This window comes from Podarcis cretensis (assembly GCF_951804945.1).
Source record: "Podarcis cretensis genome assembly, chromosome: 10".
Taxonomy (NCBI): Eukaryota; Metazoa; Chordata; class Lepidosauria; order Squamata; family Lacertidae; genus Podarcis; species Podarcis cretensis.
Window position 1 is genome coordinate 2495240 of NC_137179.1, and position 23304 is coordinate 2518543.

Below are 23304 nucleotides of genomic sequence, written 5' to 3' on the forward strand. Positions count from 1 at the left end.
AACACTGCCAGGTGGAGGGCGGAGGAGAGACCCCGGCCCCATGGCGCAGTAAGCCCCAGGAGACACCTGCAAAGTGTTTGCACACACAAGCGCGATGGTATGGAAACCCCTCGCCCTCTGTCCTCAGCATGAGATTTCCGAAACAATTCTGCAACTTTTCATAGGTTATGCAAAGCAAAACAACCCACATTGCATACAGACAGGCAATACGCTTGCCAGCTCCCCCCAAAAGCACCTTTTCAACCACACTTACCTGTAGCCACCAGAGGATCTCGCTCCCAGATACCTGCATGCTTTTATGTTACTACCATGAGCACCAGCTAAACACATACACAGAGAGAGCACCACTTAGGGGGGTCTAACACCCCTCCTCTCATTCCAAGCACAAATGGTGGCCAAACTCTTGCATGGAGAACGGGCAGACTCAGGGCAGGGTATGGAAGAGCTATGAGAAAAACAGGTGGTCCAGGAGGGGCAAATCCACCGTCCTCCAAACTCCTCCTTTCCCAAGATCTCAGCACCGCTGCCAGGACCCCACACTACCCCTCCCCTCTATGCCACCCACTGCAAGGAAAGAGGCAGCACAGCAACATCGACATAACATGTTCTGACTGCCACATTTGGAGCAGAAGCAGCCCTGATGCCACCTGGAGGGCAGCCCCAATGCCAACTCCATACCTCTCGGGGACTAGAGTCTGCCCAGGAATGCTTAACTAGTGACCGACTTCATGCCGGCTGGCAGAGCAGGTCAATGCCAACCACACATTGCATGGCCAACGGATTGAAATCAGAACTCAACACTCAGGTTAGTTATGGTTAGGACTTGCATTCCTTTGTTGAGGAAGGTGCACATCCTTAAAACCCCAAAGAGGAGTGTTGAGGGCCTTCCATGTCTATTATGTGGGGTACAGAGGGGCGGACAGGAGAGGCCTCTTCTACTTTCCTCTGCTCTTCAAATGGCATCAGGGCATTGCATCACCCCAAATCCCTGCTGGAGAGCGACTCTTTGACCCCCTTCTTTCTCTACATGCTAGCTACAGTCTGCTAGGAACAAGGAGGCATCAAGGGAGGGAGGCAAAGGAGTGTGGACCCCCAAGCAGCTGACTCCCCCCACCCAGCCCCCCAAAGACGCCATCGGGTGACAAGAGACAGGACGAGGCAAAAGGGGTGGGGGTGATCGAGGAGGAGAAAAGAGAGGAGGATGAGGAAAGCCATAGTTACCCAGCTGATGAGGCGATGATTCGTCTAGAGAGGAGCATGGATGAGGATGAGAAAGCAGAGAGAGAGATGGGGAAGAGCGTCCGGCTGGCAACAAAGCAGATGGTCAGAGACAGAAAAACCGTCACAAAACAGAGCAACCTCTGGCCTGCCCAGCCCTTCCTGGGGAAAGTTCAGCCTCTGCACCACCCACACGGATACGGGCGGCCCTCCAGCCCTCCCCCAAGCCCCTTGAGGTTTTAACTAGGTTGTTAAGGAGAAGCCCCTCCTGCCACCCCCTTCCTCTCATTAATTCCGCTCCTGCCCCCAGGATCGTTGGCTCCTGCCGTCTGTTCCATTCCGATCCTCCCAAAGGAGCCCAGGGCGGCAAGCAAACAATGCAGCAAAATAAGAAAGGTTTTTTTAAAAAAATAAAAACAAACGAATAGTGCATTTTAAATGCTTAAGAACGATCTGAGTATATTTCAGATCCTACATCCTTACAGCTCGTAACTTCAAGGTTGCAATGAAGGGGATCTTCCAGTCATCAAATGCCAGGGTGAAGCATATCTCTTGTGCCTCCTGAGACAGGGCGTTCCACAAGTGGGGGGGGGGGCTGCCACCGAGAAGGCCCCTCCATGCATCAGCACCAACCCAGGGGCCAAGACGGCCTCCCCTGCCAATCAGTGAAGGCTGATCTTGAGAGAGGTGCTTGGCCCCCCAAGCTGTTACTGCCTTTGTACACTACGATAAACACCCTGAATGCCCTCCAGATGATGGAACTACAGCTCAATGGATGCTAGTGAAGAGCTTTTGGGACTGTTGACACAGGGTCCCCATAGCACCCCAGAAACTGCATTCTGCACTAGCAGACGATCTCCAAGGAAAGCCTCATGCAGAGTAAGGGGCTATAGTTCAGGTGCGAAGGCACTAGAAGCACGGGCACCTCAGCTTCTCTCATTCTGTTCAGAATTGGCAGCCCCTTGTACCAGGCTTTCCTAACCTGATGCCCTCCAGGTGACTGAACTACAACTCTCATCGGCCCCAGGAAACCACAGCTATGGGACACTGTGGCTGGTGGCAGTCATGGTCCAGAAAGCTAGAGGACGCCAGGTTGAGAAAGGCTCTTTTGAACCTGACGTTCTCCTGGTGGCACCAAAGTCGCGTGTGTCCCACTGCTGGGGCAAGGCACCCACAAATCAAACATTCAGCGAAGAGGATCCCACAGCCCTCCTGAGAAGCCAGCTCTACTGCCGAACTGCTCTTTTAACAATCTTGTTCTAATTTGTTAACAAGTTCCTCTTTGCATTCATCTGGCAACTTAACCCCTGCAGCGGGGGGCGGGGGGACGGGACGTCAACTGCACCACCTTCGATTCTGAGTGGGCACCATCTTTCCTGAAACTTATTTTCTGAGGTCTTAAAAAAAAAGTGTGGCAGCAGGTTATGATGTCATAACACATACAAAGCAGGTTATGATGTCATAGCACATACAAAGCAGGTTATGATGTCATAGCACATACAAAGCAAGTGAGATAAGAGAAAGAAATGGTGACACAAGACATCCATATTTCCCAAGCTGGTGTTCTTGGTGAATGCTGAGCATTTAAGTCTGAAGCATAAGTAGTAAAATCCTACCAGGTGACATAAAAGTGTTCTGGATCCCATCCCCCCATGTGTGATTCTCTCCCCCCACCCCACTAGCCAATTTCTGTAAGTTCTTAAACCACAGAGGCAAATTTAGATTTTTCAAGGTTTTCCATTGCTGGGCTATTGAAATCCTAGCTGCAACTGACATCCATGTCACAAGGCTGGGCAATGTGTCAGGAGGTGTTGGGCTGTTCAGATGATAAGACCCTCTTCTCGACCTCACGGATGTGGCCCAAAGGAAAGCAGAGCAAGACGTCTGGCGCCAGCTTGGCTGCAGGAGTTGCAGGAAGAAGGTGGAAGGGCACTGGCGGCGGGAAGCCTCATTAGGGAAAGCACGCCTTGGTTTAAGAACAGTTTAAAAAAGGACTTCCGGAATGAATTATGTTCGTAAACCGAGGTACCACTGTATGTCCTGTTTAGTTCAGAGTCCGTGAGCAACTTTTTCTTAACCATCTTCTTTGGGGGAATGTCTCCAAACAATTCAAAGAATCATAGAATGGGATGGGACCCCAAGGGTCATCTAGTCTAACCCCCTTCAGTGCAGGAATATAGGTGGCCATCCAATCTCTGCTTAACAACCTCCAAAGAAGGAGAGCCCACCACTTCCTGAGAGAGTCCAATTCACTGTCAAATAGCTCTTTCCATCAGAAAGTTCTTCCTGATGTTTAATTGCCATCTCCTTTCTTAAAACTTGAGTCCGTTGGTTCAGGGCTTCCCCTAGACCAGCAGAAAGAAGCTAGCTCCGTCTTCCATGTGCCAGCCTTTGAGATATTTGAAGATGGCTCTCCTGTCTCCTCACAGCCTCCTCTTTTCCAGGCTAAACATACCCAGCTCCTTCCAGTGCTCCTTATCAGGCTTGGTTTCCAAACCCTTGCTCACCTTGGTCGCCCTCCTCTGTACACCTTCTAGCTTGCCAATATCCTTCTTATTCCCTTTATGTATCTGCAGCTGATAAGAAGTCTTTCAGCTGAGCAATTTTCTTTTTGTTGCAAGAAGTCTTTCAGCTGAGCAATTTTCTTTTTGTTGAGAAGCTCTTCTTTTCAAGACACAGACTGGGCTTTTCGACAGAAACAGCAGTGCTTCACAAGGCCAGAAAAGGCATGTGAAACTGGTCCCTCTGCTAGCTTATTGCCTGTTGTCCTTTTTTGGAGTATAGTACAGGTAACATTCATGGGACGCAGGTGGCGCTGTGGGTTAAAGCCTCAGCACCTAGGGCTTGCCGATCGAAAGGTCAGCGGTTCGAATCCCTGCGGCGGGGTGCGCTCCCGCTGCTCGGTCCCAGCGCCTGCCAACCTAGCAGTTCGAAAGCACCTCCAGGTGCAAGTAGATAAATAGGGACCGCTTACCAGCGGGAAGGTAAACGGCGTTTCCGTGTGCGGCTCTGGCTCTGGCTCTGGCCAGAGCAGCGATGTCACGCTGGCCACGTGACCCGGAAGTGTCTCCGGACAGCGCTGGCCCCTGGCCTCTTAAGTGAGATGGGCGCACAACCCCAGAGTCTGTCAAGACTGGCCCGTACGGGCAGGGGTACCTTTACCTTTACCTTTACAGGTAACATTTCATAGGCAGAGGGCCTTCTCGGTGGTGGCGCCCACCCTATGGAATGCCCTCCCATCAGATGTCAAAGAGAAAAACAACTACCTAACATTTAGAAGACATCTGAAGGCAGCCCTGTTTAGGGACGTTTAATGTTTTAATGTATTTTTAATATTTTGTTGGAAGCTGCCCAGAGTGGCTGGGGAGGCCCAGCCAGATGGGTGGGGTAGAAATAACAAATTATTATTATATTTGTGGGTCTTTTATTATTATATTTGTGGGTTTGCATTGGATATGTGCTGGGTGCATATTAGAATAAAGGAATCATAGGATTGTGGAGTTGGAAGGGATCTTTTGCACAGTGTGGGGCACAAACACACATCCCTGAGATTAAGGAAGCACAACGACGATTGCACAGTAGCAGCCTGAGCAAAAGGCAGTTCCTGCTTTCCCGGTTTAGCAGCAAGAGCAGGACATGGGGCTTTCAAGAGACACAGCTGGTCCGTGCAGCTTCGCTGGCTGGCTGCAAGAGTTGGGAAAGCCTGGTGCCAATTCAGCCATATGTGGCCTCTGAAGCCAAGGAGGGGAGGAGGGGCGACAAAGACAGAGCGATGCAGGCAGCCTCTTATTTTCGATGGGCTCAAGCAGGCTTTAGAAGCAGGAATGGGCCTCTAGCAAAGGTTATGAGGAACGCCCAATGAGGGCCGCCCATAGGCAGGGAAGGGGGCGGCAATGGGGCTTTGGCTGTGCAGGCCCCTATCCGCCATGGCAGAAAGCAACGTAGAAGGCCACTGGGAGGGACGGTAGCACTTTGGCTGCAGAAAAACCCTCAAAAGGAGCATGCAGAAGAGGCCCATCAGGAACCAGAGTGGCATAGCAGAAGGCATAAACTCTGGAGGAAGGAGACCGGGAGGACTCTAGATCAAGGGAAGCATCTAGATCAAGGGAAGTAATAGTGCCACTGTATTCTGCTCTGGTCAGACCTCACCTGGAGTACTGTGTCCAATTCTGGGCACCACAGTTCAAGAAGGACACTGACAAACTGGAACGTGTCCAGAGGAGGGCAACCAAAATGGTCAAAGGCCTGGAAACGATGCCTTATGAGGAACGGCTAAGGGAGCTGGGCATGTTTAGCCTGGAGAAGAGGAGGTTAAGGGGTGATATGATAGCCATGTTCAAATATATAAAAGGATGTCACATAGAGGAGGGAGAAAGGTTGTTTTCTGCTGCTCCAGAGAAGTGGACACGGAGCAATGGTTCCAAACTACAAGAAAAAAGATTCCACCTAAACATTAGGAAGAACTTCCTGACAGTAAGAGCTGTTTGACAGTGGAATTTGCTGCCAAGGAGTGTGGTGGAGTCTCCTTCTTTGGAGGTCTTTAAGCAGAGGCTTGACAACCATATGTCAGGAGTGCTCTGATGGTGTTTCTGTGAAAGATCTGATAAGATCTTAATTGCACTGGCCATCTAATTGCTTTATGGCCCCAATTAGCCCCAGTGGTCCGGCACGCTCCCCAGCAAGCTGCGCAGACCCTCTCTTTGCCTCCAGTTTCGCCTTGCAGAGTAAAAACACAGCGGATCAAAACTGTCGCAGTCTGCTTCAGATCCAAATACACCAAGCACTGTGTATGTCCAAATTCAACAGTTCTTTATTGTAGCAAATATTTACAGCTCAGCATTTCCCAAAATCTCCTGGACTGCTAGCATTCATGGCGTCCAGCTCGTCTCTCTCAGAGACACAGAGAGAACAACAACTAGAACTCCTCCCTCTTTCCACACGTCAGAATGTGAGGCGTCACAGAACATCTTAACCCTATAAGTTCTGAATCCCAACACCCCCTCTCGCTGAGCATTCTGACAAGACCTGTGGATGTACCTTTGCAGACCTCTGTGAGATCAATCCCTTCCCCAATGCCTTGCGCCCTCTCCTGGCGTCCCTGTCAGGCATCTGTGGAACATCCTCACAACTCTCAGATTCGCACTGTGCGAAACTTACCCACGCACCTGTTGCCTGATACCTCTCAGGTGGAATTCCCTTCGTTGTGCGACTGGACCTCCTGGGCACAAACTCAGGCACTGCCTCTGACTCACTGTGGTCAGCAGGTGTGTCCTTTGCATCCTGGGATTCCCCCTCTGACTTAACGCGTCTTCGAACCTTTGGAACTACCCTCACAGGAGAACTAGGCTCACTCTTGGGCTCTCTTTTTACAACTTGCGGAGATGCCCCATCCTGCTCCTGACTTTGGTCAGTGAGCTGATCGTCATCAGCAGACTCAGCCCCTGGCTCTCCTTCCTCCTCATCAGAACCTTCCTGCTCTGAGTCAGAAAGACATTCTGAAAGAATATCGCGTCTGGCAGGGGTCTTTGACTTTTCCTCCTGCTTACAGAACTCAGCGTGTTTACTGATCAGCAGCTTACTCTGATCACCTGACGGATATGCAAACCTCCATGCACGAGCCGTTGGCTCATACCCACAGAAGATCATTTTCTGGAACTTGGGTTCACCTGGCCCTCGCAAAGCTTCAGGCACCAGCAGCGAGGCCGTTGATCCGAACTCACGGAGGAAGTGAACCTGTGGCTTCCTCCCGTGAAGCATGAAAAACGGTGTATCTCCTACCACTGAATTGTAGGACCGATTCCAGGTGAAGCTCACATATTTAACTGCCTCCATCCAAAACTTTGAAGATAACCCAGAATCTGACAGCATCACCTGTGCAGCCTTAACCAGAGCCTCACTTCTGAGCTCTGCCACCCCCCTCTGTTGAGGAGAAGTCACTGTGTGACTTATCCCTTTCTTGTGAAAGAACTTCTGCAAAGCAGACCCAGTAAACTGTGAACCTCTGTCACTAGCAATTTCCCTGACCTTCGTGGAGAACATTAGTTCCACCTCCTCAATCCAACGTCTAATCAGCTGTGCTGCATCTTCCTTGGATTTGAGACCATGTGTCCAGGTGTTCTGCGAAAAATCATCCTGCAGTGTCAGCAGAAACCTGGCCCCTCCCAAACTTGGTTCCTTCATGGGACCCAACAGATCTATGTGCACAAGATCAAAAGGTTTTGTGGTTACCCTCTCCACCCTGGGGTAACTGCACCCTCTTACCTTTGCCTGTCTGCAAGCCTGACAATCTAGGACTCTTGCACATTCCGCAATTTTACAGCCTTTGGAAACCTCAGGTAGCACCTGTAGTTCTTCAAGACAGGCATGCGCTGTCTTCTTATGCCACACACACGAACATGAAACATGAGTGGGAACTGTAGCACGCAGGGCTTGTGCTTTCTCAACCTTCCCCTCACCCTCCAGGGATGTTTTAAGAATGAAGAGATCATTCTGCCCCTTTGCAACTCTGACCAGTTGCTTCCCTCCTTTGGAGATTGTACAAACATCGTGTTCAAAGCAAACCTTAAACCCCTTTTTCAACAAATAAGGCACAGATAAAATACAGTGTTGCACTCCCGGCACAATGCAAACTTCCATCTGCTCCTGCAAAACAGAAAACAATACATTTGCAAAGTTAGTCACATTTTTCTTTTCCCCACTTGCAAACTGAACAGTTTTCCCAGCCGGAATTGCCTTGCAATTCCACATCTCGACTGCAGGGGTCTCTGGGATCAGGTTGCAGTTAGCTGCTGAGTCGATTACAAAACGAAAATTAGTGTGTCTCTCAGAGCTGTCTTCAAACAAAGCCATACTGGCAACAAACGTATCGCTGCCCCCTCTCTCTGGGCTTCTACAGCAGTTCTGTCTGGTTGTCTTGGCAACCAACTCCCCCTTGCTCAGGACCTCGGCAGCTTCCGTAGAAGTAGCCTCCTCCGTTGCCTTGGAGACCGGCCTGGCCTCTGCGTTCCCACGCGACTCTTTAGGCCTTATCTTCACTTTGTCCAGGTGGCCGACCTTGAAGCGTCTAGCTCTCCTCAGCCTTCCAGACTTTGGCTGAATACGACAATCCCCAGTGGAAAAATACTGCCCAGGGCTCCTTTCAGCTGGCCTGGCCCCCCTTCTTCCGGAAGAGCCCTCTGTGCCAGCCCTGCCCTCGCTGAAACTGCGTTCCACTTCAGCACTCACAGTGGAAAACTTTTGAAACTTGCCTTTGGAACTCTCAGCCCCCCCGACTTGCACCTCAGGGACTGGGGCTACAGCCAGTTCCAGGCTCTGCATGACTCCTCCAGGGCCCTGGCATCCTGCTGAAGTTTCACACAAACTTCTCAGCACCTCCCAGGCAGCCCTTGCTGACTTTACGCCCTCCAAACTGGGCAAAAGTGATGCATGTACGCATGCTTTCAGCATAGCAAGCTCTCTTTGCATTCTCTGCTGGCTTTCTTCAGGCAACGCAGCCTCAAAGCCTGTAACGTCTGTCCCTTCAGGACCTGAATTCAGGGGACGTGGTTCTCTCTGGCTTGCATTCCAAAGCCCAGTAACCAGAAACCAACCCCTTACTCTTCTGGACCAGGTTGCCCAACTTCTTAAAATGAGCTTTTCAAGCGGAACGTCCTCAAGAACCTGGCTGTCCGCCATTCTCTCCTCTTTCCCGGGGCCCCAGCTGCTGTACTCACGTTTCACCAGCCAGCTCTCCGGCACCCGATTCTTCACAGCTGCTTTTCCAGCTCTCTGCCTCAGCAACTCTTGCCTCTCTGCAGCAGGCAGAACACAGAACGCAGACCTCCGCTCCGTCTAGCGTCCTCCAGCTATTGCCAAGCTGACTTCAAGACTTCAAAGCTCACCGGCAGACTCTTAGCAACAGTTTTATTAGCGGTAATTAGGTCCTCCATAACCTGTGAAAGATCTGATAAGATCTTAATTGCACTGGCCATCTAATTGCTTTATGGCCCCAATTAGCCCCAGTGGTCCGGCACGCTCCCCAGCAAGCTGCGCAGACCCTCTCTTTGCCTCCAGTTTCGCCTTGCAGAGTAAAAACACAGCGGATCAAAACTGTCGCAGTCTGCTTCAGATCCAAATACACCAAGCACTGTGTATGTCCAAATTCAACAGTTCTTTATTGTAGCAAATATTTACAGCTCAGCATTTCCCAAAATCTCCTGGACTGCTAGCATTCATGGCGTCCAGCTCGTCTCTCTCAGAGACACAGAGAGAACAACAACTAGAACTCCTCCCTCTTTCCACACGTCAGAATGTGAGGCGTCACAGAACATCTTAACCCTATAAGTTCTGAATCCCAACAGTTTCCTGCTTGGCAGGGGGTTGGACTCGATGGCCCTTGTGGTCTCTTCCAACTCTATGATTCTATGATTCTATGATTCTATGACTCAGGGGCAGAGCAGCCAGGAGAGATGAGGAAGGGCAACAGAACAGGCAAGGGCCCAGTCGTAGGGCAGCAGGGGCTGAAAGGGAAGGAAAATGCCAAGAGCTCAGGGCAACTGGGGAAGGAGCTTGTGGGAAGGTCAAAGAGCAGGAAGATTGGGAGCATAGTTCAGAAGAAGGTTGCAGGTTTAGTCTCTGGCAGCGTCTCCTCTTAAAACTGGGGTTGCCAACCCGGTGGCCATGAAGACCTTCACTGGGGACCCCAGGCTCAGAACTTTCATTTTTGTAAGAAAAGCATCAAGTTAAGGTAAGACGGGGAATGTGTAGGAGAAATGATTTTGGGGAGATCTGGAAGGTGTTTGTAGAATTTGTACTGTTAAAACGGAAAGGGGTCAAACCATCGCAAGAGGTGTTGAAATTTTGGGAGGTTGGATACTTACAATGGAATGGTCTCGGTGGTGGGGTGCATATTTTTATTCTTATTTATTTATGATCATTAGTTTGTCAAAATAAAATAATTTTTTTGAAAGTATCTAGCCCTCTTAGAAATAAAGTTATAAAGCAAAATGTGCAGGCATCCTTCTAAGAAATTTTCGTGGAATGCTGGTGAAGAGCAGGAGTTAACCTTTCCAGGGGCAACAAACACAACATAAACACCACCTTGACATATACCAGACAGCTTCAAAGAGGTGGAAAGGAATTTGTGGTCATATCAGCAGTGGGACCAACAGATTTAGGTTTCTAGGTGGGGCTGCAATTTCAAATTAGTAAGGACGGTCTTCTTTGGAGTTTTGTTTTTGGCATGCACCTGGATCGTTCAAAGCAAGTGGTACAAAAAAACCCATCTTGTGCAATCCTCTCCGTTCCTCTTACACCCTTTGACAGGCCACCCGCATCAGACGATGCTCTGAAGAGAGCTTTCCCCGTAACCATGGCAGTGAGACGCAAGTCCTTCCTGGCAACAGCTCCAGCAAAGCCTGATTCGCATGCGGAATTCACAAAGCCATCACACAAACACCGTCCTCCTTCCAGAACATGGATTTTGCTGTAGGGTAGGGCTGGGGGACCTGGGGAGGGGGCTCCCGTCATCCCTGCCCATGGACCATCCTTGATGGGAGCTGGAGTACAGCCACATCTGGAGGACCACAGATAGGCCCCACCTCTGCGCTACAGCACTAACCAGGCCCTGAACCCATTTCATCATCTCCAAAGGTTTGTCTGCATGATAGCGCTGGTCTTGGCTTAGCTCATTTGCCCCCTGCTCATTTGCTGGGCTGCACGTTGCTCCTCTCAATTCCTGTCTTCATGCAAAGGGAACCAGAAGTCACCTGGGACAATCTCCTGGCAAAAAGCAGGACCTTTCAGCCATATGTCCCCCAATCTTACAGCAAGTGGGGCAGTGAAATACAAATTCTGCAGACGCAGAATGGTCAGAATCAAGTCTCAGAATTCTGCAGAATAACATATCCATGCAACTCTGGAAACAGTATCAATTATTTGGAGATGCAAATCCAGGGAAGAAATCAGGGTGGTGATCACATGGTAAACATTAACCCTTCCCTAGGTTCACACTCAAAAGCTTAGTCGATTTAGGTGTGTTTAATTAAGTCTTTTTAATTTGCAGGCAGGCTTCTAACCTGAGTAGGTTTAGTTCTCTGTGGTGCTATTTTAATTTCTCCTGCTGGGTTTTTTTGTTTTGTTTTTGGCTGTTTCTCATTGTGATTAGCTGACTGTTTTATTAGAGAGGCGTTTTATCATTGCTCTGCTTTGAGAATATTTTGGCTGAAAGGCAGATTGTAGAATAAATTGATATTTTCTAGATAAATCATAGCAACAACACCCCCCCATCCCGTTTTCTATAGGTGCCTCCAAATAAGCAAACGCTTCAAAATCAGAAGATATGCAAAATGTCAAGGAGAAAAATTTGCTGGATTTTACAGGTGCCAGGAGTAGCCCAACCATAAGTGAATACAAGATGCTGCCTTGTACAGTCAGACCATGGGTCCTGAGGAATTTCTCAGCAACTCCTTAGTACCGTTAAAACGCCAGCTTTGTTGTGTCTTCATTCATGTGACACATAGGCCACAAACATATATAAAAAAGCTGCGCCTGTACCCTCTCCTCTGTGCCACTGACCGGATTCCATGTAAGCCTTGACCCAGCTAGAATGACTTTGAAGCCATCAGCCAGAAAGGTCTTTAGACTTGCTCACCATCCCAACTCTTCCCCAGCCGGGTTTATTTTTTACTGTGCCAGCCAAGTCCTTCTCCCCGATTCTGCAAATGTTCTGCTCTCTTGCACCTTCATTCCTCAGGGAAGGTCCCTCCACAACGGCTGTGTCCTGCCCTCCACTGCCTGAGGTAGGACGTCTCTGAATACCAGTTCTTGGAGCTCAGCAATGTGGAAAGTTCTGCAGTGCTCAGGCCCTGCTTGCTTTCTTTACAGAAGCGCCTGTTTGGCCACCGTGAAGAACTGGCCTCTGGGCCCACCCAGGAGAACTCTTCTGAGTTTCCTAAGGAGGTTAAGCCATGAGCTACATCACAGCTCGCTATCCCCACTTTGCTCTGCAGCTCAAGATGCTCATCAGTGCCCTGGTAACAACAGCCACCGCAAGCAGCGGGCCTGGAGGGCAAAGTGGGGACCAAGCCAGGCCTGACATTTGCTGCTTGCCAATGCACGGCCGAAGTACCTGCTGCAGGCAATGGGAGGAAGGCTCTGATTGGTGGCAATGCAGTTTCCCCAGCAGGTGTTTGGGGAAGGTGGGTGGGGATCTGGCTCCGATTCTGACCACAGCAGAAGCAAAGGATCAATGCTCCCTTGTGTCATGCTATGGGCCCGATCCAGCTCTCTTCTTCACCTACTATCCACTCTTTAAAACAGCCAAGCAAAGGCAAATGGTACGACGAGCATCATGCCCAGCTTGGCACTGAGTCTCCAGTTCAGAAGGTTGGACTGGCCAGCCCCCAAAGCTTTGGAGTAATGCACTGACAGACTGACTCTTTACCACCTGGCAGAGGATAACCCAGAAGGGCAGCATTCAGAAGACAAGACGGTAGATCGGAGGTGTATCTGAGTAAAGGCACAGGCACACCGTGGAGATCAACCAGTCCTTTTTTAAAAAAATGTTTCAAGGGTGTGTAGTTTTGCAAAGGTCTTCTTAAGCAGGCTTAGTTAGCCCCAAGGCTGAATTAGGTTACGGTCCTGAGGGTTAAAACAGCTTGGAAACTAGTGCGGTTCAGCAGCAGGAGTGGATACCCAGTGAGGGAAGCTGCAGATTCCCGTTTCCTTGGACGTTTGCAAGGAATAGCCATCTGTCAGGAACACTCCAGGCATAGAGCGTTCTGGCTCCAAGTTCTAAGAAACCACTTGGTGTGCCTCTTCCAGCCAGAAGAGCTGCTTCACATGTCACAATTTCAACCAGCAGGCGATACTACACCTCCACGAAAAATGGTAGCTTACGAAGTGCATTCTTGTCTTTGCACCAGGAACTCGCAACAGAACAGTGAGCTGCAACCCGAGACCCTCGCAAGGACACTTCCCCAGGGACTGGGGGGGGGGGGGGAGGTGAACCAGGCATCTCACACGAAACCCAGATGCGACAGTTCTTCTGACACCCGCCTGCTGCATAAGCCCAGACGAGTTGCCAGCTCTTCACCCATCTGTTGCGTTGCACGAGCACAGAAGTTGTGCTCAGACCCCCGGTTACTTGCACCCACAAATGGAAGGACTGCTGCTCCATATCTGCTAAAAGCGACAACAGAAATCGCTGGCAGGTGCAGTCGGGTCATCCGTGTCCTAAAATGAACCCTGGTGCTTCATCAATCCGGCCACAGACACAATCCATTTGCCAGCGATTCACAGTGGCACATTTTTAATGAGTACGCAGACGTAAGGGTAATTCTCCTATTTGCAATAAATCTCTCTCTCTCCCCCCCCCTCCCCATCCCGCAGGGAGAAAGTCAAGCACCAAGCAAATCTCAATTGCAAGATCTGACCATCCTTCACCCAGAAGGAAAACAAGACCTCTTTTGCCATCTCACAGGAAGGCCAACATGGCCCACAATAACCACCTCTACAACCTGGCAGGTGGGAAATTCCCAGATTTCAGATCCACAGTATATTTGGGGGGGGGGGGAGAGAGAGAGAGAGAGAGAGAGAGAGAGAGAGAGAGAGAGAGAGAACGGACTTGGAGTGCCACCACCTATGCATCTTTCAGAGACATCTGCCTGGCTGCTGTTGGGTCCAGGAAGACCCTCTGACCCAGAGTCCACGCTAAACACAAATGCTCCCCAATCACCCAGACAGAACCCTTCCCCCCACCCAGAAGAATCCCCTGCCCACTCCCCTGAACCCATTCCTCCTACTTCCCAAAGCACATTCTTGGCAACATCTCCTCTGGCTGACGCTGCCCAGCCTAGGCTTGCCATACCCACCCACCCCACTTTACCAAAAGTTATCTGCCAGTGCCAAGTCAATCTAAGGATACTCCAGCAAATTGGGTACCAGATGCGTGGGTGGCCCGGCGCATCTTCCCAGCTCCTCCTCCTCCCTCCGTCGCCCCCCCCCCGCCCGCCATGAAGGAGGTGTGTCCAACTGCCCCCTCTCCCTCCCACGTGCCCCCAACCCCCCACCCCGCTCTGGCACTCACCCTTGACGGCTTCTCCTCGGTTGAGCTGGATCTCGCCCTCGCCCTGCGGCGTGTAGCTCTTGACGGCGATGAACTTGCGGCCGGGCACGGCGCTGTACAGCTTCCTCTTGGGCCCTCGCAGCGGGGCCGGCGCGGCGTGCGGGGTGGGCTCCACGCCCGGACCGGCCCCCGGCGCGCCCCCCGGCCCGCTGCCGCTCCCGCTGGGGCTGTAAACGAAAATATACGTTATGGTGGTGTTGCCCGGCGGTGGCGGCGGCGTCTGCTGCTGCTGCTGCTGCTGCGGGAGCGCCATGGCCGCCCCGAGGGAGCCCTCCTTGGATCGGGGCCCGCCCGGGAAGAAGGCAGGAGGAGCGCAGAGGGAGGGCTCGGCGAGCGAGGGGAGGGGGCTGGTCGGGGCTCAGCGCATCCCGGGCAGCGGCGCCACCAGCCTCCGCCGGGGCCGCCGCCCCGAGACGGGGCCCGCCGCTCGTCGTCCGCCCGGGGCGCCGCCGGGCCAGCGAGGCTGCGGCCGGGCGCTGCCTCCGCCTCCGCGCTCCGCCGCCTCCGCCCAGGGCAGCGCCATGGCTCGGCCGGCCCCGCGCCCCGTGCCGGCCCCTGCTTCGCGCCGCCCGGCTCAGCTCGCCCGCCGACGGCGCCCGGCGCCCGGCGCCTCCGCTGCGCCTCCGCGCCGCGCCCGCCGCTGCGCCTCCCGCCGCCACATGGCGACGACGGGGCGGCTCGGCCACCCAGAAACCCCGCCCGGCTCTGGCGGAGCCTGGCGGTGCTGATGCTGCTGATGCCGGGATGCTGCAGGTGCCGCCGCCGCCGCCGCCGAGCGGCTCCTCCTCTTCCTCCGGCGGGAGGCGGGGAGCCACCCGGGCTGCCGACGGGGATCGGAGGAGCGTAGCGTGGCGACGGACCCCGCCGGGTCATCTAGTCCAACCCCCGGCAAGGCAGAGATGCGCCAGCGTTGGCGCTGCCTTCTGCCCGCGCTCCCAAGGCAATGGGGCTTTGAACACACACACATGTCCCCTCCCTCCGTGGTTTTATGGGCAGCCAGGACTTCGCCGCCCGGCTGAACGAAGCTGGCAACCCCGGGAGACGCGTTGGCATCGTGCAGACCCTCCCTACCATGGGTGCCAAAGCCCACAAAATTCAGCATGGAGCGGCCGGGCACCCACAAATTTTGGAGCCAGGGCCATGCACGCTGCGTGGCACCCACGGCCCCGGGTACCCACGGTGACGGGCCCAAGCTGGCACTCCTGCTCCCTTCCTTGCCTGCCTGGCTTGCCCTTCCCAGCCTCTCTGGAGCTGCTCTCGAGTGTCCGCGGCTGGACGCAGCCGGCCTGCTTTGCCCACCGAAGACCCTCCTTCTCCACCTCGAAGCCGCCCCCTCCCCTTCCCGGCACGACCAGGGCTGCAAGGGTTTTTAGCGGGGAAAGAAAGAAAGGAGGGAAAGGCTGCCGTCTTAAAAAGGAACGCAGCAGGCAGGCTTTCAACAGGTGGAGCTTTCTCTCCTGGCAACGGGAGCTGGCACCTGTTGGATTCCTGCTGGTGCTGGAGGCGGATGAGCGCCCATCTCCGCAAGATAGAAGCCGCGGCTAGGGGGCGGGGAGGCGGATTCCGCCCTATAGAAGCTCCCTCCTTGGTTCTCTCCTCCACGCACCCCCCCCCCCAGTTATTCCTGATAATTTTATCATTCCCTGCCATGACCCGAGGCCTCCTCAAAGCTGCCTCAGGACACAGAAAATGGTGAAGTGACAGTAAAGGCAGAGCATGTGCAGAGTGCGTTTAATAAAAATAATAAAAATATATTTTTATTTGTACCCCACCCTCCCCGGTGGGAGCCAGGCTCAGGGCAGCTAACATCATAAATCAGGAAAGGATGCTCAGCTACAGCAACACAGTATTTGGGCTAAAAGGAAGCTCCTCCAAGCCAGAGATTGAGCCTCCCAGGTTGTCAGGCACTCACAGACTCCAACCCCCCTAACACATCTCCCTTTCCTGCCTCCTCAGCTGCCCCCCACCCAAGCCCTTTCCTGCCTAGTTCCTTCTCGCTTCCTGCCCTCTGTGCCCAAGAAAAAGGATTTAGACTAAGAGGACAATTAGACGCAGCGTCGTGTAGTGGTTATCGTGTCGGAACAGGACCCAGGAGACCAGGGTTCGAATCCCCACATGGCCACAAAGCTCCCTGGGGGGACCATAGGCCAGTCACTGCCTCTCGGCTGAGCCTTCCTCATGGGGTCGTTGTGGGGATTAAATGAGGAGTGAAAGAGTTTCTTGGATGTAATAATAGCATGCTGTACATTGAAAGAGAACTACCATATATGAAAACTATTGGTATAGTTGGTATCTAACTCCTACTAGGTTAGCAAAAATGTATAGAATTGCTACCAATATATGTTGGAAATGTAAAGAGAAAGAAGGCACTTTCCACCACATGTGGTGGATGTGCAAAACAACAAAAGCATTCTAGGAAATGATATATAATGAATCGAAGAAATACCAAGGGAGGAGAAAAGACTTTTTATGTGTGTGACGACAGCTGCGAGGATGCTTTTCCCCCAGAGATGGAAGGAAGACAAAGTTCAAACCAGAGAAGAAAGAATACTCAATATGAGGGACTATGCTGAATTGGCTAAATTGACTGAGAGAATCAGAAACCAAGAAGACAAGAAATTTAATAAAGAATGGGACAAGTTTATAGATTACCTTAGAAAGCACTGTATAGGTTTAAAAACGTTAATAGGTCTGATATAACACTTGTAATGTAAGAATTTTATGATTAAAACAGGATATATGGTAAACAAAAAATTGGATAAATGTTATAAGATGCAGCAGGAAAAGATTTGCAATGGAAACCATGGCGGGGCAAGAGGAGGTCTAAGGATTCAAGGAACCCTATAAATGTAAAAAAAAAATATGATTTTATTTGAATGTAAATGATATATGAAAAACCTGAAATGTGTGTGTGTGTGTGTGTGTGTGTGTGTGTGAGAGAGAGAGAGAGAGAGAGAGAGAGAGAGAGAGAGAGAATGAGATGTAATAATAGCAACAAGCTGTTGGGGGCAGACGGCCAGTTAAAGAGCAGAAAGCTGGACAGCCCCCTTCTGGGATGCAGGAGGCTATGGCTCTGCCCAAGTGCTACCTCCTGGCCCCCCTTCCTAGTGCCCATCTTGACCCTTGATGGGCTCCCAGCTTCAGAGATGGAACCAAACAAGCGGCAACACAATGATGGAAGAGCAAGCACCCACAAGTGTGCCCTCCCCTCTCCAGTAATTTACAACAGAGGGAGCTTCCTCCTACTGAGTCAGACCACTGCTCCACCTAGCTCCATACAGTCTGCACTGGCTGGCAGTAGCAGCTCTCCAGGGTTTCAGAAATATTGACTGTTTGACACAAAGCTAGGCAAAGGGAGCCTCCCGGGAAATGAGGGAGGGTTTTCCATGAAAACCTAAGGCCCACAAATCTCTGTTTGGTTGAAATCAACCACTGTCTCCTCCCTGAAATGCCCAGAGGAGGACACATTCCTGCAATGCATCTTCTCTTTTTACAGCCCTTGGCAAGCCCTTGCAAGAGAGGCTAGAAATAATAATAAAATGTTTCTCCAGCTGTGTTCGAAGCAAGAGAAAGAACAAGCAAGTGCTAGTAGGTCCTCTGCATGGAGAAGACTGGAAAATGTTACTGGGTGACAACTTTGCCTCTTGTCGTCACCCAAAAGGAAAGTGATGCCCAACCTGGTGATAACCGAACAAGTGGTGTAAGGAGGGAGCTGCAGCACAAGATAGGGGGGGAAATGTGGTAAGGGAATACCTTTTTGGTTTCATTTAGTCGCGTCCAACTCTTCATGCCCCCCTGGACCAGAGCACGCCAGGCATTCCTGTCTTCCACTGCCTCCCACAGTTTGGTCAAACTCATGCTGGTAGCTTCGAGAACACTGTCCAACCATCTCGTCTCTGTCATCCCCTTCTCCTTGTGCCCTCCATTTTTCCCAACATCAGGGTCTTTTCCAGGGAGTCTTCTCTTCTCATGAGGTGGCCAAAGTCTTGGAGCCTCAGCTTCAGGATCTGTCCTTCCAGTGAGCACTCAGGGCTGATTTCCTTAAGAATGGAGAGGTTGGATCTTCTTGCAGTCCATGGGACTCTCAAGAGTCTCCTCCAGCACCAGAATTCAAAAGCATCCATTCTTCAGTGATCAGCCTTCTTTATGGTCCAGCTCTCACTTCCATACATCACTGCTGGGAAAACCATAGCTTTAGGAGCACCTAGCTAGGGAGCACCTAGCTACTTTAAATGAATTCAAATCTCCAGGCAGGGCCTGATAAACTGCACCCAAGGGTACCAAAGGAGCTTGCGGGTGTAATCTCAGAGCCTCTGTCTATAATCTTTGAGAATTATTGGAGAACAGGTGAGGTCCCTGAAGACCAGAGGCAGGCAACAGTTGTCCCCATCTTCAAAGGGCGGGGGAGGAGTGGGGGAGATAAAAAAGGCTACTGAAGGAGAGTCCACCACTTTCCAAGGAAGTTTGTTCCACTGTCATGCCATGTAGTGATATTTAAAAAAGGTAAAGTCCAATCACGGTTAAGTCCAGTCAATGCAACTATGGAGTTGCGGCACTCATCTCCCTTTCACACTGAGAGAGCTGGTGTTTGTCCACAGACAGCTTACTGGGTCATGTGGCCAGCAATGGGACAGCATGATGGAAACCAGAACACACAGAAACACAGTTTACCTTCCCACCGCAGCGGTACCTATTTATCTACTTGCACTGGCATGCTTTCGAACTGCTAGGTTGGCAGGAGCAGGGACTGAGCAACGGGAGCTCACCCCGTCGTGGGGATTCGAACTGCCGACCTTCCGATTGGCAAGCCCAAGAGGCTCAGTAGTTTAGACCAAAGCGCCACTCGCACCCCCTAGTAGATATATAAATGACCGTCTCTGAGGATGTCCAGAGTTTAGCCCCTAAGTATCTGAGAGGAGGATGGAGAGTGGCTAAGAGGTGGAATTTCCAAGCAAGGCTGAGTCCACACTACTGCCTCTCACTTCAAAACTGAGGAATTATTTGGGGGGGGTGTCCCTCTGCTGACAAGCCCCCATAGCTTGCCATTCCTCCTCCTCCAGCTTCTTGCCCTTCTCTGCTTAGTCATGGTAGGTGAGGAGAAGCAGCAGCAAAAATACAAGAAGGGCAGCCAGAACAGCATCTGAATGCTAATGGAGTCTCTCTGCCCCTCTGCCCCCCCCCAGCTGCAGGGGAACGAGGAAGAAGATGGCAGGCTGAAGAGGGGAGAAGGAAGGTGGTGGCCCCCCAGCTTGGTGCTTCGGAAGCCAGACAACCCCTTCCATGAACCTCGAGCAAGCAGATATTGCGAAGCCATTCTAGCTCCACGTTTGCATTTTGGGTGGCAGGTTTTGAAATGAGTGGCATTGGTAAGGTTTACTTGAGAGCAGGTTTCTTCAATAACCCCAGGTTGCGGGGGGTTGCTTGGGAAATGAGACCAAAGACTTTATCCTCTCTCTTTGTTTCAATACAATCATACCTCAGGTTGAATATGCTTCATGTTGAGCGTGTTTGAGTTGCGCTCTGCGGCAACCCAGAAGTAACAGATCGAGTTACTTCCGGGTTCCGCCGCTCGCGCATGCACAGATGCTCAAAATGACGTCACGCGCATGCGCAGAAGCGGCGAAAAGTGATGTGCGCATGCGCAGACATGCCGTACCATCGCTAGTTACATTTGCTTCTGGGTGCGAATGGGGTTCCGGAATGGATCCCATTCATATCCAGCGGTACCACTCTGTGTGTGTGTGTGTGGGGGGGGGGTTTGCAGCTCCCTGGTTTTCATTATTGTTAAGGTCTTCGCCGCCAGCTGTGGCCAAGTGGCCCTTTCCCAGTGATAACTTGCAATCAGATTCTCCTATGGCATTGACTGGGTTGTACATTGCATTGCTTTTATCCGAGGGCCGTCGTTTTGGGTGTTCCAAGTATAAACATAAATTTTAATTCCATTCTTCAGGCCCTGCAAAAGCCGAAACGATATGGATCTCATTTGTATTCCTGTGTGTATCGACTTCTAAGCAGTTTGATGGAGATGGTGGTATTATTGACGCATTTTTGGCCGCTGACGAAGACTTATATGAGTTAAAATGCATTTGGGTTTTCAATATTCTTCTTCGTATAACATATTATATGGGCATGCCGCTTCACTGACTTTCTTCACTTTTCATTGTTAGTTTGTGGACCATCCCTAGGCATTCCTTATACATTTTATTCATTCCTATTAAATGTGATTCTGTGACTTGTAGTTGTTCTCTTAACTTCTGGGTTTGTTGTATCTTCAAGGCCAGGGCCAAGGCCACTATTGTTGTTGTTGTTGTTGTTTAGTGGTGTCCGCCTCTTCATGACCCCCTGGACCAGAGCATGCCAGGCACTCCTGTCTTCCACTGCCTCCCGCAGTTTGGACAAACTCATGCTGGTATCTTCGAGAACACTGTCCAACCATCTCATCCTCCATCATCCCCTTCTCCTTGTGCCCTCCATCTTTCCCAACATCAGGGTCTTTTCCAGGGAGTCTTCTCTTCTCATGAGGTGGCCAAAGTCTTGGAGTCTCAGCTTCAGGATCCGTCCTTCCAGTGAGCACTCAGGGCTGATTTCCTTCAGAATGGAGAGGTTTGATCTCTTTGCTGTCCATGGGACTCTCAAGAGTCTCCTCCAGCCAGTGGCGTAGCGTGGGTTGTCAGCACCCGGGGCAAGGCAAGTAATTTGCGCCCCCTAACCCGTGGATTTGCGCCCCCTAACCCATGGATTTGCGCCCCCTAACTCGTGGATTTGCCCTAACCCCAGATGTTGCGCCCGGTGCGGCCGGCCCCCCCTGCACCCCCCACGCTACGCCACTGCCTCCAGCACCAGAATTCAAAAGCATCAATCTTCGGCGATCAGCCTTCTTTATGGTCCAGCTCTCACTTCAATACATCACTACTGGGAAAACCATAGCTTCAACTATAGGGACCTTTGTTGGCAAGGTGATGTCTCTGCTTTTTAAGGTGCTGTCTAGGTTGGTCATTGCTTTTCTCCCAAGAAGCAGGCGTCTTTTAATTTTGTGGCTGCCGTCACCATCTGCAGTGATCATGGAGCCCAAGAAAGTAAAATCTCTCACTGCCTCCATTTCTTCAAGGTCACTATTACTGAATTTTATTGGCTGCATTTGCACCCCACCTTTTCCTTGAAGGAGCTCGAGGTGGTTTCGTGGTTCTACCCACTCCTCCATTTAATCTGCGCAACAATCCTGGGAGGTAGGTTAAGCTAGGAGGCAGTGACTGGCACCCAAGGCCACCACCAGTGAGCTTCATGGCAGAGTGAGGATTCAAACCCTGGTCCTCCAGATGACAGCCTGATACTCCATTCATTACACCACTGCTGCCTGCATAAGCTTGACAGAATAGAAAAGTTTCCAGCAGGCATTTGAAGGTTGGTGCAGAAGGAGCCTGCTAATTCTTTATTGGCAGAGAGTTCCACAGGACTAGGCTGATGGTACTAAAGACTTGGTCTCTTGTTGTTGTTGTCAAACAAGCCTCACCAACAACACTCCTGCAGGTGATCTCAGTGATCAAGCTGGGATATAAGGGCTCAGGTGGTCCATTAATTGGATCCTGAACCGTTGTTGTTGAACCTGGCTCAGTAGTAGATGGGCAGCTAATGCAGTTGGCAACCTTATTCATTTAAAAACAAAACAAGAACGTCACAACTTATGGCAGTGCTTGATTTACGTATAAGCTAAACAAGCTATAGCTTAGGACCTCACTCTCTTGGGCCCCCCCCCAAAAAAAAAAAATTAAAGGAAAAAATACCTGTATGTATACTTCCAAAATATAAGATGAAAAACAAATAAAATAAAACCTACCTACAGCAACGGTGTTTGTGTGTTGTGTAGGCTCCTATGATGTAAGTCATGGGCCTCGCCTGCTAGCCTGCTCACTAAAATATCCCTGGTTTGCTCCTTTCTATATAGAGGGTGCCGACATTCTGCATGGAATGGTTGAATGGCAACATGTGCAAATGGCTTGAGATGTCTATTAGGTCCATCAATGACCATATAGCATATATTCAACACACCATTTGTTGTTGGCAAAGGACAGCTGGACATAGAAAGTGTCAGTATATGGAAACATCGCAGCTGCAAACAGACAGATTGTTGACATCACATGATGCGGCTATCTGTGGGAAGGAATTTCCCCGGATGTTCACAGGCTGGAAAAGTCTCTGTGAAGAGTGTAATTTGAAACCTTCCGTTTGCGCATGCTCAGGAAGTTTGTCACACTTGCTAGAAGAACTGAACTGAAAGGATGTGTTTTTCTCTAGTGCTGTAGACAGAAATAAAAGGATGTAAAATAGACGTTTCTGTCTGTCTCCTTTTCCCTGCTAGGGAAGAAGCAGGAGGGAGGGGTTGTGCATTTTACCCACGCTTGGGAAAATGTCGCCTATCAAAATCTCCCAGGTCTGTCTGGATATCAGCAAGAGGAGGTTACCGGTATGCAAGCTCCGAGGACAGTGAGAGGGGCCAGCCTCTGTGGAGGGGGCTTGCAAACCGACAGAAAGGGCCCCATTATCCAGGGCCTGGGTTAGGGAGATGCTTATTGAGCATTCATCTTGATTTGCTGACAGGGATGTTAGATGGCATTGGCTATTTATTCATCACTCATTCTGATACCTTTGTGGGGAGGTCAGACTACAATGTGTCCAGCAATTGTTACCCCCCTTTTAAAGCTAATTGCCTAATTTTTGCAGATCCCCGGCTACTACAGGGATCAGAACATAATTGTCTTTTAGTCTGACACTTCTCCAAATTTTGCAATAGATGTTTAGAAATGCATAGACTGAGGAGGAGGAACAGGAATATCTACCCAATGAATCATTGTATTTTAATATTCTGCTGGAATATTCTGCTGGAACCCAGCCAGATGGGCAGAGAATGAATAATAATAATAATAATAATAATAATAATAATAATAATAATAATTACAACTGCTCCCTAAGGTCACCCCAGTGAG

The 23304-nt window shown here is 50.8% G+C and overlaps 1 protein-coding gene across 11 annotated transcripts in view; it reads right to left on the reverse strand.

Moving 5' to 3' along the window:
- The window catches only part of SHANK3 (SH3 and multiple ankyrin repeat domains 3), a 494453-nt gene that overhangs the window by 170835 nt on the left and 300314 nt on the right, over positions 1-23304 (reverse strand). For all 11 annotated transcript variants that reach the window (XR_013842778.1, XR_013842779.1, XM_079992132.1 and 8 more), the window contains one exon: positions 14285-14490. Coding sequence is in view for 9 of the 11 variants with exons in the window: in XM_079992132.1 (XP_079848258.1) it covers positions 14285-14490 (206 nt within the window). In the remaining 2 variants the exon portion in view is untranslated. The remainder of the gene's footprint in view (positions 1-14284; positions 14491-23304) is intronic.